Source organism: Bufo bufo, chromosome 2 (genome assembly GCF_905171765.1).
Source record: "Bufo bufo chromosome 2, aBufBuf1.1, whole genome shotgun sequence".
NCBI classification, from domain to species: Eukaryota; Metazoa; Chordata; class Amphibia; order Anura; family Bufonidae; genus Bufo; species Bufo bufo.
In genome coordinates, this window is record NC_053390.1 from 562,969,568 (window position 1) to 562,988,516 (window position 18,949).

An 18,949-nucleotide genomic window follows, 5' to 3' on the forward strand; every position below is an offset into this window, starting at 1 on the left:
ATCAGTATTTGGGTGGAAGCTGGTATATCTTACCCCTCAATCAGTTTTTGTAGAAGATAAGCAAGTATACAGAACCCCCTTAATCAGTTTTTGTGGAAACAGGTATATTGAACACCTGAGTCAATATTTGGTGGAAGCAGGTGTATCGCACCCCTCCATCCGTATATGGTGGAAGCAGGTATATCAAACCTCTTAATCAGTATTTTGTGGAAGCAGGTATATCGCACCCCTCAATCTTTATTTTGTGGAAGCAAATATATCAAACCCCTTAATCAAAATTTTGTGGAAGCAGGTATATCGCACCCCTCAATCAGTATTTTGTGGAAGCAGGAATATAGAACCCCTTAATCAGTATTTTGTAGAAGCAGGTATATCGCACCCCTTAATCAGTATTTTGTGGAATCAGGTATATAGAACCCCTTAATCAGTATTTAGAATCATTAGGTATATCCCACCCCTCAATCAGTATTTTGTGGAAACAGGTATATATAACACCTGAATCAATATTTGGTGGAAGCAGGTATATCGCACCCCTCAATCTGTATTTTGTGTTAGCATGTATATCAAACCCCTTAATCAATATTTTGTTGAAGGTCAGAGTCTTTAGGTTTCTACCTGAGAACTCTAAGTATTCGTTCAATGACAATCTCCCCAGAGTAGGAGTCTCCCAGAATGCCTTGAAATATTTGTTGCACCGTTGCTTGTAAGGTGGCTGCATTAACAGACTCAGGGAGGCCTCTGATCCTTAAAGTTTCCTGCTCCCTCTATTCTCCTTCCAGGGCTTCAAAGGCCTCATTGAGGTATGGCATGTTGAGAGGCCCCCAGAAACAGCTGCATTATAGTTGCAAAGGGCTGCCTGAGTGGTTTCCAGATGTTCGACTCTGGTGACGATTTAATGTCCTGCTTGATGTCTTGCAGGTATTTAGAGATGGCGTCCAGGTCTCTATTAAAGTGTAACTGCCGTTTTATTTTTATGCTGCCGTAATGTTATAGTACACCCTACAGTATATGTGCATTTGTATTTTAAAATTTTATCATTTTCCATTTCACCATAATAACGCCAACAAATGCATGACACTTTGCCATTCTGCAGGCATCTTTCCATCACGTTGTCATGTGCAGGCTGTCTCCTCTCTGTTATAAACATAAGACGGGAGAGCACTGGGAGGAGGAGCACAGCCCTGAGTGCCTTGGAGCTGGGTTCGGGCAGAAAGTGGAGGGAGAGGGCCGCTTTAGATGCTTCTTTCTCCTGAATAGTAGCACCTAGAAACATAAAACCGGGCTTATTTGAAAGCTGACATTCCAGGCGTTCACACAAGTTCAGAATGACATTTAAAGTCCAAGCAACAGAAGAGATATCACTGTTAGAATTTGAGTCAGGAATAATTGCAGGTAAAACCTGCTTTTACTTTCACTTTCAGCTTCATTCACTGCATCCCAAATTCTATCAATGATATCTTCCTCTGTACTGAGCAAATTGCTGTCATTCGGGTATTGTCTGAAAGCGTGGAATGTCAGCTTTCAAGCAATACAGAGATGTGAGCAGTTAAAGCAGTTCCCCCCTGTCAGTGTGGAGCAGAATAAAAAAATATATATAAATGTGATATTATCATTAGAGATGAGCGAATCGAAGCTGAGGAAGTGGAATTTGATCCAAATTTCAGGAAAACTTTGATTCACATCAAACGCGAATCTTCTTTCTCACGCTTCGTGGTAACGAATCGCAATTTTCCTAAAATGGTGGCTACACGTGTGAGGACTGAGGACATGAGGCAAGGAACTCTGGGAAGGCGGGATCACCCAGATTGACATGTCTGCATGCAGCCAATGAGAAGCCAGCCAGCCCTGTGATGTCACAGCCCTATAAAAAATGGCAGCCATTTTAGATTCTGCCATTTTCCAGCGTTCAGAGTGTAGGGACAAACATGTGAAGGTGCTAGGGACAGCTACTGTAAAAACCTCTATGTTTAAAAAAAATAAATAAATGAAAAATGATTTATAAGTGCAGGGAAAGGATAGGGAGGAATCATTTCACAGCATCTTAGTGCAGGGAGAGACGTCAGAAGGTGCTAGGGATATTGATAGGAAAGTGATTTACAAGGGCAGGGAATGATTATTTGGGGATCCAAATAGTCATTAGACAGCTCTGTCATTCCAGCTTTTTGTTATTGGGCTGCAAGCGTTATGTTGGAAAGCCTTTATTGGCTTATATCTTAGTATCTTATTCAGTACGACAAAAAAAATATATACGCATTTCACCTTTGAAGTTATTTCTGTTGAAAGTATATAAGGCCGAATTACAGTACAACAAGAAAAATATATACACACTGCACTGTTGCAGTTGCTTCTCGTGAAAGCGTATAGGGGCATATTTCAGTAAAAAAAGAAAAATATATACGCACTGCACTGTTGCAGTTACTTCTAGTGAAAGCGTATCGGGGCGTATTACAGTAAAAGAAAAATATATTCTAGGTGCATTTCTGCAATTAATTCTGGTGAAAGCGTATAGGGGCGTATTTCAGTAAAATAAGAAAAATATATACAAACTGCACTGTTGCAGTTATTTCTGTTGAAAGCATATAGGGGCGTATTTCAGTAAAAATAGACAAACATATATGCACTGCACTGTTGCAGTTATTTCTGGTGAACGCGTATAGGGGCGTATTTCAGTAAAATAAGAAAAATATATATGCACTGCACTATTTAATTGTTTTCTGGTTAAAGCGTATAGTGGCCTATTTTATTCCAACAAGAAATATATATTCTCAGTTCACTTCTGTAGAAATTTCTGGTTAAAACGTATAGGGGAGTATTTCATTAAAAAATGATAAATATATCCGCACTGCACTGTTGCAGTTATTTCTGGTGAACGCGTATAGGGGCGTAGTTCAGTAAAATTAGAAAATATATACGCACTGCACTATTTAATTGTTTTCTGGTTAAAGCGTATAGTGGCCTATTTCATTCCAACAAGAAATATATATTCTCAGGTCACTTTTGCAGTTATTTCTGGTGAAAGTGTATAGGGGCGTATTACAGTAAAAAAAAGAAAAATATATATGCATTTCACTGGTGAAGTTATTTGTGGCAAAAGCCTTCAATGGCCTATTTCAGCACAAAAAGTTAAAAATATTCTCAGTTCACGTCGGCGGTTATTTGTGTTGAAAGCATGGCTGGGAGTCAGCAGGGTGGCAGCAGTGGGAGGTCGGGAGCCAAATGTGCCCTTCACAGCAGCCTATCTGCCAGGGAAGTAGTGGTGCAGGGGTTCACGGAAGTAGCTGCTGTAGCAGTCAGTCCGTGCAGCCGTTATATGTGTTATTTTGTATTTCAGTACAAACAGAAAAATACATTCTCAGTTCACGTCGGTGGCGGCTAGATATGTTTAAAACTTTTAGTGGCCTATTTCAGTACAAACAGAAAAATGCATTCTTAGTTCACTTCAAGGGCGCTTTGATTTGTTGAAAGCGTTTAGTGGCCTATTTCAGTACAAACAAAAAAATGCATTCTCAGTTCATGTCGGCGGCAGTTAGATGTGTTGAAAGTGTTTAGTGGCCTATTTCAGTATAAACAGAAAAATGCATTCTCCGTTCACGTTAGTGGCGGTTAGATGTGTTAAAGCCTTTAGTGGCCTATTTCAGTACAAACAGAAAAATGCATTCTCAGTTCACGTCGGCGGCGGTTAGATTTGTTGAAAGCGTTTAGTGGCCTATTTCAGTACAAACAGAAAAATGTATTTTCAGTTCACGTCGGCAGTGGTTAGATGTGTTGAAAGCGTTTAGCGACCTATTTCTGTACAAACAGAAAATGCATTCTCAGTTCACGTCAGCGGCGGTTATATGTGTTGAAAGCGTTTTGTTGCCTATTTCAGCAGAAACAGAAAAATAGTTCACATTGGCGGTTAAATGTGTTGAAAGCATGGCTAGGATTCAGCAGGTTGGCAGCAGTGGGAGCCGGGAGCCAAAAGTGCCCGGGGGTAGAGCACCTGCTTCGCAGCAGCGCACCTACCTGGGAAGTAGCAGGGGTTTTGGTAGTAGTGGCAGTAGCAGTCTGTCAGTGCGGTGGTTATATGTGGTAAAATCTTTATTGAAGTATTTCAGTTGAAAAACAAAATTAATTCAGCGGTCAGCGCTGCGTTATATGCGGTTAAATTCTCCATGATGTCTCCATGATAAATCTGCAGCTTGGGGGCCCCATATGGATTCTACAGATTTCAAAATAATCCTTTAGCTGAGAGAATAGATGCCGGATGACCGGGATGCTCCATGACCTTCCAGGAGCTGCTGTCGGGAGCTCCAGGGGGAATCCAAAGACCCTTTCCATCTCCGTGCTCTGTTATATGTGGTAAAATCTTTGTTGAAGTATTTTGGTGGAAAAATAAATTTTATTCAGCATTCAGCGCTGCACTTATATGCGTTAAAATCTTTTGTTAATATTTCGGTGGAAAAAAAAAATTTCATTCAGCGCTGCAGTTATATGTTGAAAAATCTTTTGTGACTTATTTAGGTGGAAAAAAATATTGTATTCAGCATTCAGCGCTGCACTATACACGTTAGAATCTTTTTGAATTATTTTGGTGGAAATGCAAATTTCTACCTCCTCCATTCCTCCATTAACTTCCTCATCTCTTCATTAGCATCTGACACACTAACTTTGCGCCCCCCAGCTATATATATATATATATATATATATATATATATATATATATATATATATAAGTGGTGCAAGCACCACCTGGGGGCGAAAAAAGGTAAATGACACTGTCAGCCTGTTAAAGGGAATTACAGCATAATACCACAATACATTTCATATGACATTTAGCAAGAGTTTAAAGTGCCCACATATAGCACATAGTGGGACACTGCATCAAGATGAATCAGTCGTGGATCAGCCAGTATTTCCACACACCAATGCCTGATGCATCAGAGTAGATCATCCATGGTGCCACACCAACAATTTGACAAAAGAGACCGGTTTCTTCTCGCTACCTGCCTCAGCTACTATTCTGATGCTGTTACCCGCCTGATGCCACACATCTGATCAAGTGCTCCTTCTTTCACCCACCAACTTCAGCGGGTATTGGTATTGTCACCAAACTACACAGTATGTCATCTTGCCACTATGTGGCCTCCTAATACTGCCGCCACCTCCAGACTCTCTCATTGTGCCGCTATGTGGTCTCCTCATGCTGCTGCCACCTATAGACTCTGTCATTGTGCTGCTTTGTGGTCTCCTCATGCTGCTTTCACCTCACCACTATGTCATAGGTCCACTCTGTGGACTTCTCATGCTGTTTCCACCCTCGCCACTTCATGACTGTTCCACTATTTTGGCTTTCGGCTTGGCTGACATCATCATTTATTTGACACTTCTTCTGATCTGTCAGAAGGAAGGAAAAACGAGACACACAACAGATCCTGTCTGTGTAGCAGCTTTAAGGCCTGTATGGTCCCATCAGAATTGGCTTATGATTTGGTAGCCAAAAGCAGGAGTGGGTAGAAAACACAGAAGACATGCAAATATTCCATTCACGTGTCATCTCTGTTTTAGATTCACTTGATTTTTATTTTTTTTGCCTTTAGCAATACTGATAGATTATTGAGAAAATGATGACCAAATGAGCTCGTATTCTCCACAGACAGGATCAGTTTTTTCTGGGAAATTGTTTTGATGGATCAGAGAATGGGGAAAATAAATCTGTGATGTCAACACAAACTTACTACTGACACCCTCTCCACTCTGTCGGGGGTCCTTACTTGTATAAGCGTTTAATAGAACAGGTTCTGTAGACATCTATATGGAATAAGCTGACGAGGGTACAAAAGGAGTGCACTTCTTCTTGACGCTACCATCTACCTGTAAAGCTGAGTTGATATTTGAGTTATTTTGTCAGTTTTAGCCCTGTAACCGCCCAAATAAATGAAGTATGCTGTGATTCTAAGAGCGACACCTGTCATCTGCATGTCATAGTATTGTTTCACTACCAAAGCAGACTCCCTATGTGTATTACTACAAGGCACAGTGTTCTACACAACTATAAAGTCTAAAGTTTTTTAACGCAATTTTCCGCAAATTTATTCGGATCTAACTGAATTTTCCCCGAAAATCTCGCTCATCTCTAATTATCATCATTGTATGGACCCACATAATAATATTATGTTATTTTTACCACAGAGTGAACGCCTTTAAAAAATTCCACAACATAATGTAAAAATTGCTGTTTTTTATCTTTTCCCCTAAAAATAAAATAATAAAAGTTATTTAATACACTATATATATACCCCAAAATGGTTCGTAAAAAACCTACAACTAATCCTGCAAAATGAAAATAAAAATTAAGAAGAAAAAATGTAAAAGTTATGACTGCTAGAACACAAGGGGATAAAATATTATTGGCTAAAATTAATGATGTCACTAAGGGGTTAAAAATGCAATAGTGTCCCCTGAATTGTGCGCCAAAAAGAATTACTGCAGACACACATTATTTAGCCTCTTAACAGTCACCTTAAAATTGGGAAAACACTCTCTAAAATGTAAAAAAAAAAAATATTCTAGATTTTTTATCTAGAATAAAAAAAATTGACATTTTAGAGAGTGTTTTCCCAATTTTAAGATGACTGTTAAGAGGCTAAATTTAATGCTTACTGATTTCAGGGCTTGTTTTTCTCTGGTTAGCTGTATGTGAGAGGATACACACTGCTCTGGGGTAGTGGGGGAAGTTATTTGCATTCTGATTGGTCTTGTCTGTCTCTGGTTAGCTGTATATGAGAGGATACAGACTGCTCTGGGGTAGTGGGGGAAGTTATCTACATTCTGATTGGTCTTGTCTGTCTCTGGACAGCTGTATGTGAGAGGATACACATTTATCTTGCTTGTCTGCTAGCTTATGTGAGGAGAGCAAAGGGTTATGGGAAGTGAGGGAAATACAGGATGGCCTCAAGGACATGGCAAACATCATCACAGGAAGTGTAGCAGAGACATCTTAGGAAGATGCTGAAATAGAGGCACAGAGAAATAGGGTTGCTAAGGGCTGAACATAGACATCAGAAAGGTAAAATTAACTGAAGAATATAGCTTCATGAATATCTTTCCTTCAGCATCACATATGTTAGGAATTAAATTTATGGTAGTGAAATGGCAGTTACACTTTATGAGCTCTATTTAATGATTTCTGTAAGAGTGTGATATTGGTAGAGAGTCCTGCTGAGGAGAGGCCTCCATTTCGCTATCAATGTCATTTCCAGAGTCGACTTGTGCCAACGGTAGTGTGTCTTTAGATGGAGTTATCAGTTTATTTATAGGTGCTACAACATTCTTTTTCTTTTAGTGATGTATTTATTCATGTCTCCTTTAGCATTTATTGTTTGCTGAGTGTTGCTGGCCTCTTTGGCGTTGGAGTTTCCAATTTAGACCATGTTGGCAAGGGAGGTGGAAACAGTTTATGTGCCAGGTAGTTGGGTCCTGTGGTACTGCAAGGTGATGTTACATCTAATTAGATGGTATAGAGGTACTAGTAATTGAGCAAACAGTCACCATAAAAATTAGGACCACGTCCTCCATTGTAGTATTAAGAGAATTATATATTGCAGGTGGTGAAAGACAATTTGAGCAGTTTGAAAAAAATTTGAACCAAGCTCTTAAGGGTGTGTGGCAGTGCTCCGAGGGTAGTGGAAGGCCAGTAATGGGGTCCTTACTGACTGACTTACACATGAGTGAAGCTGATTTGTGGATTGAGTCTGGGCCTTCTCAGATGGGGTGAGACGGCGTGGCAGCGATGGCACACTTCAGGACAGGGAAAAAAACAACTTGACGCCAAGCCTGGGACTTCCCGGGAGTCACCCCGAGGAGGGGTAAAAATTACTTTCCTCCACAGATGTTCTGGGTGGGGGGTGTCTCCAAAGTATGTGGTCAGTATCGGCTCCCAGCTTCCTGTGCTGCAAATGGGCCCATGTATGGAGCTGCGGGGTTCGTTGCGGTAGTGGTTTGCTCAAGTTTCAGTACTCTCATTCGGGTTCCAGGGCAGGGCAGTATGATATTGCTGCCAATATCAGCCAAAAGTAGCTCATAATTCCCCCGATTGCCATGGATAGACAAAGTTGAGCTTAGGAGCTCTGTAATAATGCGTCTTAGCAGTCCAGCAGCTATCCATGCTTCCGACAAATTATTAGATTATTTTGACAAACATCTCTACAGTTTCCATAGTTTAATCACATTTTACAAACATACTAGTTGGGCAGAAGTTTTTCTGATAATTTTTCAGAATACAGCAGAAAAAGTTGATATAGTACAATTGGGCAGATTTACTATTGCAAAAGAGACAGAGTTTTGGCGAACATGCCTTAAACTATATTTATTAAGGGTTGTAAACAAAGTTACTGCCATGTAGGGATGAGAGCGAATATTCAAATAGCGAAATATTCGTACGAATATTACAACTTCGTAAATTCGCGAATATTTTGAATATATTAAAATATATTCGTTATAACGAATATTAGTTTTTTTTTCCCATCTGAACCCATTAGTCATATTAGTAATTTACTTTAATATCACTAAATTAGTGCTATTAATTTAGTATCACAAATTTTGTGATAGTAAATAATTACTACTATCACTAATTTGTTGGCTTGGTAGAATTGTCGAATATAGCGCTATATTCTCTATCTTCGACTATTCGACCAAGCCAACCCAATAGCATACAGCCCTTATGCGACCCGATTCACTCGCTAAATTTATCGCATAAGATAAACTATCTTACATAAAGAGGAAAATAATAAATCAGTAACGATTCTCATTACTGATTTATAATTTTCCTCTTTATGTAAGATAGTTTATGTTATGTGATAAATCGGCAATTAAATATGCAAGTGAATCGGGTCGCATAAGGGCTGTATGCTATTGGTTTGGCTTGGTCGAATAGACGAAGATAGAGAATATAGCGCTATATTTGCTATATTCGACATTCAACAATTCTACCAAGCCAACAGTTACTTACGGTTGGCTTGGTAGAATTGTCGAATATAGCGAATATAGCACTATATTCTCTATCTTTGTCTATTCGACCAAGCCAACCCAATAGCATACAGCCCTTATGCGACCCGATTCACTCGCATATGTACTTGCCTATTTGTCGCATAACATAAACTATCCTACATAAAGAGGGAAATTATAAATCAGTAACAATCCTCATTACTGATTTATAACTTTCCTCTTTATGTACAGCACTATATTAGCTAAATTGCAGTCTATATGTGTATATTACGAATATTCGAAAAAAACGAAGTTATTGCAATATAGCGAATATTTATAAAATACACATATAGACTGCAATTTAGCTAATATAGTGCTAAAATCATTTTTTTTTATAGTCAAATTTTTTTGTCTCTTCTGAACATCATTTTTGGAAAAAATTGACACTATTAAAAAAAATACTACAGCACTATATTAGCTAAATTGCAGTCTATATGTGTATATTAAAAAAAATTATACAGCACTATATTAGCTAAATTGCAGTCTATATGTGTATATTACGAATATTCGCTATATTGCTATAACTTTGTTTTTTCGAATATTCGTAATATTCAAAAAATCTAAGTTATAGCAATATAGCGAATATTCGTAATATACACATATAGACTGCAATTTAGCTAATATAGTGCTGTATAATTTTTTTTAATAGTGTACATTTTTTCCAAAAATGAAATTCAGAAAAGACAAAAAAATTTGACTATAAAAAAAAAGATTATAGCACTATATTAGCTAAATTATGTGTATTTTACGAATATTCGATATATTGCTATAACTTTGTATTTTAGAATATTCGTAATATTCTAAAAAACAAAGTTATAGCAATACAGCGAATATTCGTAAAATGCACATATTAGCCAACCAATATGAAAGTTGCCTTATACAGTTTAAGGAAAATCGCAATACGCGAAAAATTTAATTGCATATTATTCGAGATAAATAGAATAATGACGAATATTAGATCTCGACGAATATAAGACGAATATTCAATAGAATACTTATAATATGTAGAGTGAATCTAAATCGCACATCCTCATTCCTATGCTTCTGATATGACCATTGTTTACAAATTATCAGCATTTCTTTTGATAAAACATGGCTATACAGCAATGCTCAATCATTTGCTGTGCACTATAAAGAGGCAATTAGTATGCAGTTTGATCAAAGAGCATAGGCCCACTTACCGCGACAAGGTTGCCTCTTGTTTAAGTGGGAACCTACAGTAGGTGTTTGTGAGATTGTGCTTTTAGCACGACAGCGTCGCGCTGATACTCGGCAACATGGTGCCGAGATCTCGCACTCACTGGAATAGTGACAGCACTTCGCGAGACGAAGAACCGGGGTGCGCCGAGTCAACAAGACAGAAGGAGAAGACAGAAGGAGAACCCCGGGGAGTTGAGAAGACCCCCCCGGATAGCGGAGAAGACTGAAGGAGAACTCCGGAGAGTTGAGAAGACCCCCCGGATAGCGGAGAAGACAGAAGGAGAACCCCGGAGAGTTGAGAAGACCCCCCGGATAGCGGAGAAGACCCGTCGGGATAGCGGAAGAAGAAGAGCCCCCCCCTGGTAAAAGAGCTAATAAAGAAGACAGGGGGCGGCCTCCGGAGCAGAAAAATAAAATATTTTAATACACTGTGTGGTTTATTTGTGTTTTTACCACTTTTCTTGCAGGTGAATGGGTAGGGGTACGATGTACCCCATACTCATTCACTTAGGGTGGGGGGCCGGTATCTGGGGGCCCCCTTATTAAAGGGGGCTCCCAGATTCCGATAAGCCTCCCGCCCGCATACCCTGACAACCAACGGCCAGGGTTGTCGGGAAGGGGCCCTGTCCTCATCAACATGGGGACAGGGTGCTCTGAGGTGGGGGGCCGCAGTGCGCCCCCTGCCCCAGAGCACCCAACCCCCCCATGTTGAGGGCATGCAGCCTGGTACGGCTCAGGAGGGGGGGGGGCGCTCGCTCGTCCCCACTCCCTTCCTGGCTGGCCGGGTAGCATGCTTTGGATACGGGTCTGGTATGGATTGTAGGGGGACCCCCTACGCCATTTTTTTCGGCGTAGGGGGCGCTCTCCTTACAACCCATAACAGACCTAAGGGCCCGGTATGCTCCTGAGGGGGGGACCCAGGCCGGATTTTTATTTAAAATCCGGCGGGGACTTCCCCCTCAGGATTCATAACAAACGCCGCACACGTGTAGAATTGGCGGGAATCCAAGTCGGATCTCCCGTCGCTTCTATGACGGCTCTGTCTCCATCGCGGCAAGCCAGCTCGGCGCTGGCTCCCGCGATGGGGCTCGTAGGTGCTCAATCTCGCCGAGAAAGAGAGCGAGATTGACACAAAATCGGGTTCACCTACTGTACTCTAACCATGGCGCGGCTCCGTGCGGCGACCACCGCGCCTCCACACCGCTCCAGCAGGCAATGGGACCCAGCAGCCGCACAGCGGCCCCACTTTACAGTGAGGCCACCTGGGCCCCGGGTCCCATCACTGGACCGGCACGGCACAGAAGCAGCGACGGCCGCCGTCCAGCGCCGCATGTGAACTGGTGCAAAAGGATCACCTGTTCACCTTTTTCCCCCCTCTGAATCAGCACTCCTCCCCATTTTAGCTCAGGTGCTTTTAAATTAGCAGAAGTCTGCAAAGGGTCTATAAATTCCTACCACATCTCAGTTGGAGTTCCTGGGAGGTTGTGAACAGGTGAGCCTTTTGCACCAGTTCACATGCGGCGCTGGACGGCGGCCGTCGCTGCTTCTGTGCCGTGCCGGTGGAGTGATGGGACCCGGGGCCCAGGTGGCCTCACTGTACAGTGGGGCCGCTGTGCGGCTGCTGGGTCCCATTGCCTGCTGGAGCGGTGTGGAGGCGCGGTGGTTGCCGCACAGAGCCGCGCCATGGTTAGATTAGGTTCCCACTTAAACAAGAGGCAACCTTGTCGCGGTAAGTGGGCCTATGCTCTTTGATCAAACTGTATACTAATTGCCTCTTTATAGTGCACAGCAAATGATTGATAACAGTGCTGTATAGCCATGTTTTATCATAAGAAATGCTGATAATTTGTAAACAATGGTCATATCAAAAGCATAGGAATGAGGATGTGCGATTTAGATTCACTCTACATATTATAAATATTCAATAGAATATTCGCAAAATATTGCGAAATCGAATATGGCACCTCCCGCTCATCACTACTGCCATGCTCAAAAAGGGACCTGGTTTAGGAGAACATGGGTGTTTTCTAGTGTGGAAAGGTGTGTAGTTTAGGATGCAACATTGTGTTTGAAACATTTGCTTGAAGAGGTGGTATAAGCTTAGGGGGGTAATGTATTGTGTGCACTGCATCAAAGTGGAGTGATTTTCCTGTTTTGAGTAGGCAGTTGCATCAAAGTTATGATATATTTGCACAATTTTTAGGATGGTTTGTTCCACTAAGGGGTGGACAGATATTTTGTTGTAAGAACAAAATTTTTAGCCAGTTTGATCACTGCTACTTTTTTTCACAATTTTTTTTTTTTATAAGCGTACTCCAGTTCCTTTGCAATAAATGTGACTAGAGTGAAAAATCAATAGATAATTTGCTTAACAAATTTAACAAACGATATGCAACATGTATATTTTGTATAAAAAATGCTTCAAACAAATCAGACACAAAAAAAATTAACCAAAAGGTAGATATTGATTAGAAATGAGCAAATTTCTTGAAATTTGTTTTATCTCTGATTCATCAACAACAAAAAAAGGTTTAAATTGAGTCTACTTGAATCAAATATGCTCTAATTGCCTCAAAAAATGGTACATAACACTCTAAAGTCTCTCAAATTTCCTCTCAAAAAGCAGAGCAAAAACATCATTACATACAGCGATCTCCTCCTCCGTATAGGGACGAGCAATCACTAATGCATTGCTCATCTCTATACTGTCTCATGGTTTTTCTATTATATGGCTTTACTTGCAGCCAGCAAACCAGGATTTTTTAACATGTTAAAAGATCCCGATTACCCAATGTACAAGCATTTGCTCGTTCATCAGGTAAACGGCAGCAGTATTACACTGCAAGATGATTGGTAACAAGCGTTCATATGAACGCTCATTAGCGATCATCTTAATAATAATCTGCCTGTGTCATAGGGCCGTACCCCTCCCTGATACCAGCAGAAGTAAGATATGCTCATTTGCTAGACAGTCTAAAAGTGTGCTTATCATCCTCATTATCGGCAGTGACCGGAACATTTTTAGACTGCCTAGTCTAAGTGTGCATTATCCTAATATTATACAGTATTAGTAAATCCCCTACATTGCTTTAGAGCCTTAAAGAGGTTTTGTCACCACAGCAAATAGCACTCATCATTATACACACTGCTTGCTCCCATTGTTATGACCACCCTGCAATCCATCAGCTATAGCCATGCTTGCACACTATAGAAAAAAACACTAGCCTATGTGCGCTCCCGTGGTCCTGACCACCTGAGATGCTGACGCTTTTTCCTATAGTGCGCAAGCACAACCACCACTGATGGATTGCAGGGTGGTCATAACCATGGAAATGAGCAGCATGTAATGTGATAAAAAAAAATTTATTCCAGCCAGCAAAGGAAGCAATATTGACAATCAAAATGCATTGCTATGTGCTTTGTTTTAACTTACTCTACATAATAAATGCTATTTGCTGAAGTGACACAACCGCTTTAAGAATTGATACAATAAGAAGAAGTATTTTTGACTTCCTAATTGATGACTACTCCCTGACCCCCTCAGGCTATGCACTAGAACGAGACAGAGAGCAGTATATCCCTTTTTTATCTACTGAAGAATTCCCTCTACTGGTATTGTAGTAAACTGATGCTACAGTTTAATGGCTTTCATAAGATCAGAATGGCAGCTTATGTTTTCTACATTTTAAAGATTCTCATGCCCCAAATCTGGAAGGTCTCCTATAACGATAAACAATCATTTCATACGATCATATCACATGTACCAAATGGCTAGTATACTAAGCAATTATTCACACTCATGCTATGCAATTCTTATTCATAGTGATTAATGCCTTTGATATTGACTTATTATTTGTATTGTCACGTTTATAAGATACAGTATGAAAGCAAATAATTAAAATGTGTAAAATATGCTAAATCAACCCCTGTTGAGTTGGCAATATCCCTTAAATCTAGAGGAAAAACAACCATGACATCAATGTGATCAGAGACTATGGGCCACCATACACGTTAGTCTAATGTCGGCCAAACTTGCTAAAAAAGGTGTCTCGGCCAACAGTCTAATGTGTGTGGGGACCTTCTGACTCTTCCCTGACAGATGATGTCAATGGAGAGAAGGATTGGGAGAAGGGGCAGATAATGACACAATACATTACTTGATGTCAGTGGATCAGTGCCAGTCACAGATGAAAATTTTTTACAAAGCAATCTATGTCTGACCTCTTCTATTGTGCCACTCATATGTAACTCACCTGACCTAAAAATGCCAGGCTTATTAAGGCCTCTTTCACACGGGCGTGTGCGCCCCGTTGCCGTATTGCGGACAGCATTTGCGGATCCGCAATTCACGAGTGCCGTTCCGTGGGCATTCCGCATCACGGATGTGGACCCATTCGCTTCAATGGGTCCGCAAATCCGGAGATGCGGAATGGTGCGGAACGGAAGCATGGAACGGAGTGCTTCCGTGAGGTTTTGTCCCGTACTTCTGTTCCGCAAAAAGATAGAACATGTCCTATCTTTTTGCTGAATGGCCGGATCGCGGACCCATTCAACTGAATGGGTCTGCGATCCGCAGCGGCTGCCCAACTGACTGTGCTCGTGCATTGCGGCCTGCATTTTGCTGGCCGCAGCATGACCACGGGGCACACACGTCTGTGTGAAAGAGGCCTAACAGACATTTCAAATAATGGGTATATGTTATTATTATTATTATTATTATTATTAATTTTATTATTGTTATTACAATTATTATTATTATTATTTCTTAATTAGACTGGGATTTTGTTAAATGAAAATTGTTCCCTGTATATATGTCATAATTTATAAAACAATAATACGCTGCACACAGACAACGGTAGCTACAATCAAGTACAAATGTCCAAAATTATCTGAGAGGAATAAAAAATAGCCATGAAGCATGAATTGTTTTACATTTGGCCACAGTACCTTGTGTACATGGGAAAAGGGAAGAAAGGCTAATGCATAAGAATTGTGTTCACGACATTCAAATGTCTGCTCTCACGTACTGTTACCTTAAACTGCAGTGTCATCCCAGATTTGCTTCATTCTAGCTGTCTTATGTATAGTCAGACATTTATTATGGTACATCAACTAAAAAGCTTTTCTTACAGAATAAGTTATAAAGACACCTATTATACCTAATGCATTATATAGCATCAATTGTCATAGCTGTAGAAGGAACTAATTCATGTGAGAGAAGACAGGCTAAGTTTATGGTCAACAGTAGTGATGAGCAAAAAGAAAAAATGTGATTTGGCTGATTTGCCGAATTACTTAGTCACGAAGCACATTTCTTTCTTGTATGAATGCAGGCTTCCGTTATCATACCCCTTAGATGCCTTGTTCATGCATTATCACGGCATCTGATATTAAGAACAGTGTAAAATAGAAAAATAATACTTACCTGATCCACTTGCTCACAATGGGCCGGCCACTGTCACCTTGCTAGAAGGTCTAAAGAAAAATCTTGCGCGTCCTAAGATGACGTCAAGAAAGATGGAGGCGGCCAGCCTGTTGCGAACAAATGGATTATTTCAGGTTAAATTGATTCACTTCCGCGAAGCACAAGGAAATTCATTTATCACTAGTCAACAGTTTATAACCGGATATCAGTCTTGTCTTGACGTTGTTTAAAGAAGTTTTGTGAGATATTTATATTGACCTATCCTCCGGATAGGTTATCAATATAAGATTGGCAGGGTATGACTTCCGGAACCACTTTTGAACAGCTGTTTGAAGAGGCCAGTAACATCACATTCATCAGTCAAGTGTCCTAGACGCAGCTCAGTCTCATTCAAATGAAAGGGGCTGAGCTGTAAAACCAAGCACAATCTCTATACAATGGATGGCGCTATGCTTGGTATGCTATATGAAGGCTATGGAGCAACACGGCCTTTTCAAATAGCTGATATGTGTGGGTGCCGGATATCAGACCCTGACAATTTGCTAATGACCTATCCCGAGGATAGGTCATGAATATTTACACATTAGAAAACTCCTCTAGCAACCATAACTGTTGTACTTTGCTGATTACCCCTCTTTTTATTCATCTATTAACAACATTGTTTTCTCTTTTCAGGGGCAATTTTTGATGACTCTGCTAGAAAAGATTATGACGTATTTCGCATGGCAGTCGATGATCTAAATTTAAATGAAGATATTTTGCAAACTGAAAAGATCACATTTACAGAAAAATTTGTCGATGGTAGTAATCCTTTTGTGGTTGTCCAGGAAGGTAGGAGTCCACAATTTAGGAATTTGCTCATCTATTTAATGTATTTTCCAAAATATTTTCCCCATATTTATGAAACGCATGCAAAAAAGTTGCCAAAAAGTCATACCTGCATCCCACCAGGAGGCTGGTTTACAGTATGTTAACATTTACCAGAAATGCTGCAGATATTCGTTGCATGGAACAAATTATAAAAAATATGATATAAACAAAAAAGTGGATGAGATTTATACAAACCTAATCCACATGCTTTGGAGAAAAAAATCTTTGTAGAGGGGCAGTGTGCATTTTAAATCTGCAATATGTAAATTATTTCTCCAAATTTCCATAATCGACTTAATCCAATTCAGTGTAACTGTGGTGAATCTGCAGTAAAATTTGTGAAAAAAATCTTCAATTGATACATGCAGATTTTGCAATGGATTTGCAGCAGAATTATTGTGAAATTAGCAAATAATTTTTTTGTATGGGAGACATTCTCAAAGTGTAAGCAACAATACTAAAACAGACCACACCTTTCCAATATATCATAACTAGAGATGAATGAATTTCATATTTTGAAATTTGTTTTCGGTTCGTGTTGTGGTATTTACTGAATTGCGTTATGGATTCCGTTACCACGGACCATAACGCAATTCCATGACGGAATGCATAACAGAATGCCTTTAGAGACATTCCATTATTCATTCCTTCAAAATAGAAGTCTAATCATACCTGCCTGCAGATAAACATATTGCATGATAGGGAGTCTACAGAACATACTGTAACAGCACTCTAAAGGCACTACATGCAAAATCTATATAAAAACTAATGCCACATGCCATATCATAAAAATGAGGTTTCTTATCAAATATATGTTGATCAAAAAATATCTGTGCCCAACCACCAAGGCAAGGTGACCTGAATCCAGACGGAACCTACTCTATTTAATACCTAGCTCTTTGCCAGTGGGCAACTACATTCAGGATAGAAGACCTCACATATATACTGTGTTGCTACAGTATTTAACTCTATATGCCATAGGCATCCAATGAGAAGAATAGCAGTGATAGAGGATAAACCTTTGTTTATCTCTTAAAGGGCTTGTCTGAGTGTTTAATATTGATAACCTATCTTCAGGATAAGTCACTAATATGTAATTGGTGGAGGTCCGATAGTCTACACCCCCACCGATCAGCTGTTTGAAGAGCCTACAGTGCTTCTGTAAGCTCCATCGCCTACTTGCAGCTTAAAAAGCACAGGGCCATCTATTGGTTAACGACTGTGCTTGGTATTGCAGCTCAAACCCATTCACTTGAATGAGACATAGCCGCAACCAAGCCATGTGACTAATGAATGTGATATCACTGATCTAGGCCATGGCACTCATAGAGCTCTGTGGCCTCTTCAAACAGCTGTTCAGTGGGGATGTAAAGAATCGGACCCCCACCGATCAGATACTGATAACCTATTATAAGAAGTGTTCATCAGTTTTAAACACTTGAATGACCTCTTTAAAGTTCTACTATTTTATGATAGCACATCTAAAAATAATAGTTAAATATTGGTTTATAAGATCTTTTCAAATATAATTGTTAATTTTTCGAATAAATAAAATTATCCATATCTGTTCACATTGGTTAGTTTGTATATTTTAGTATTGTGTATGACAATTTTTTATCAAGAAAGGAATGTGTTCAATATATGCAAAACGATGAAAGGAGACACACTTTATTTATGGCTCACAGAGGGTTAAAATAAAAAATATCCCATTCTCATTCTTACTGATACTTTGTTGCTGCAATTCCAAAGCTTCTTGGGTATCAGATGGTCTCTGCTTTTTGTTCCCAGTTTGACATGCAGGAAATTCCTGGAGATGCTTGTTCAGCTGGTCACTGGCCATAGTGGTGATCCAAATCAAACATTGTTTTGATGAGTGCGCCTTTTCTGCCAATATCTGCATGCCAGCCTGGGACCAGGAAGTGAAGATCAGTGGGGAACAGAGCAGCTTCGATTGAGATAAAACCACTAACTTTTCCCTTAAATTTAGGTAGACAATAAATATATCAACTGGATATCCTAATGGCAAAATCAGCATGACATGATAACAATATAGTAGAATTTAATATGGTGTAATTGGTTTTACTATAGTATAATTTTTTATTGATAGTTTCTTATGAGTTTAAAGGCTTAGTAAATAGATCAATATATTCCAACAGGTTTTGCACAATTGCTGTCCTTTTTCTTTTCTTTTTTCTACCTGCACATATTCAAGGAATGATGACATACTTTTAAATTACAGTTTTTCCGGTTTACTGAAGTCTTTCATTTACAGTACAAAAAAGAAAAGAAAATTAAACTACCTAGGCAAGGGGAAACTGCTGTTAATCATAAGACACACATTAAACACATAAATTACTCAGTCTAAATTAGTAGGAAAGTAACCAATGAGCATTTTTATATACTACTACTTAATATGCTATGTATGCTTTT

The 18,949-nt window shown here is 39.7% G+C and overlaps 1 protein-coding gene across 2 annotated transcripts in view; it reads left to right on the forward strand.

The window, feature by feature from the left end:
• The window catches only part of GRID2 (glutamate ionotropic receptor delta type subunit 2), a 1,570,293-nt gene that overhangs the window by 227,924 nt on the left and 1,323,420 nt on the right, over nt 1-18,949 (forward strand). Inside the window, exon 2 of one of the 2 annotated variants that reach the window (XM_040418160.1) lies at nt 16,325-16,480. In XM_040418160.1, the coding sequence (XP_040274094.1) occupies nt 16,325-16,480 (156 nt within the window). Of the gene's footprint in view, nt 1-16,324; nt 16,481-18,949 lie in introns of those variants that run through there. The other variant, XM_040418161.1, reaches the window with a different exon arrangement.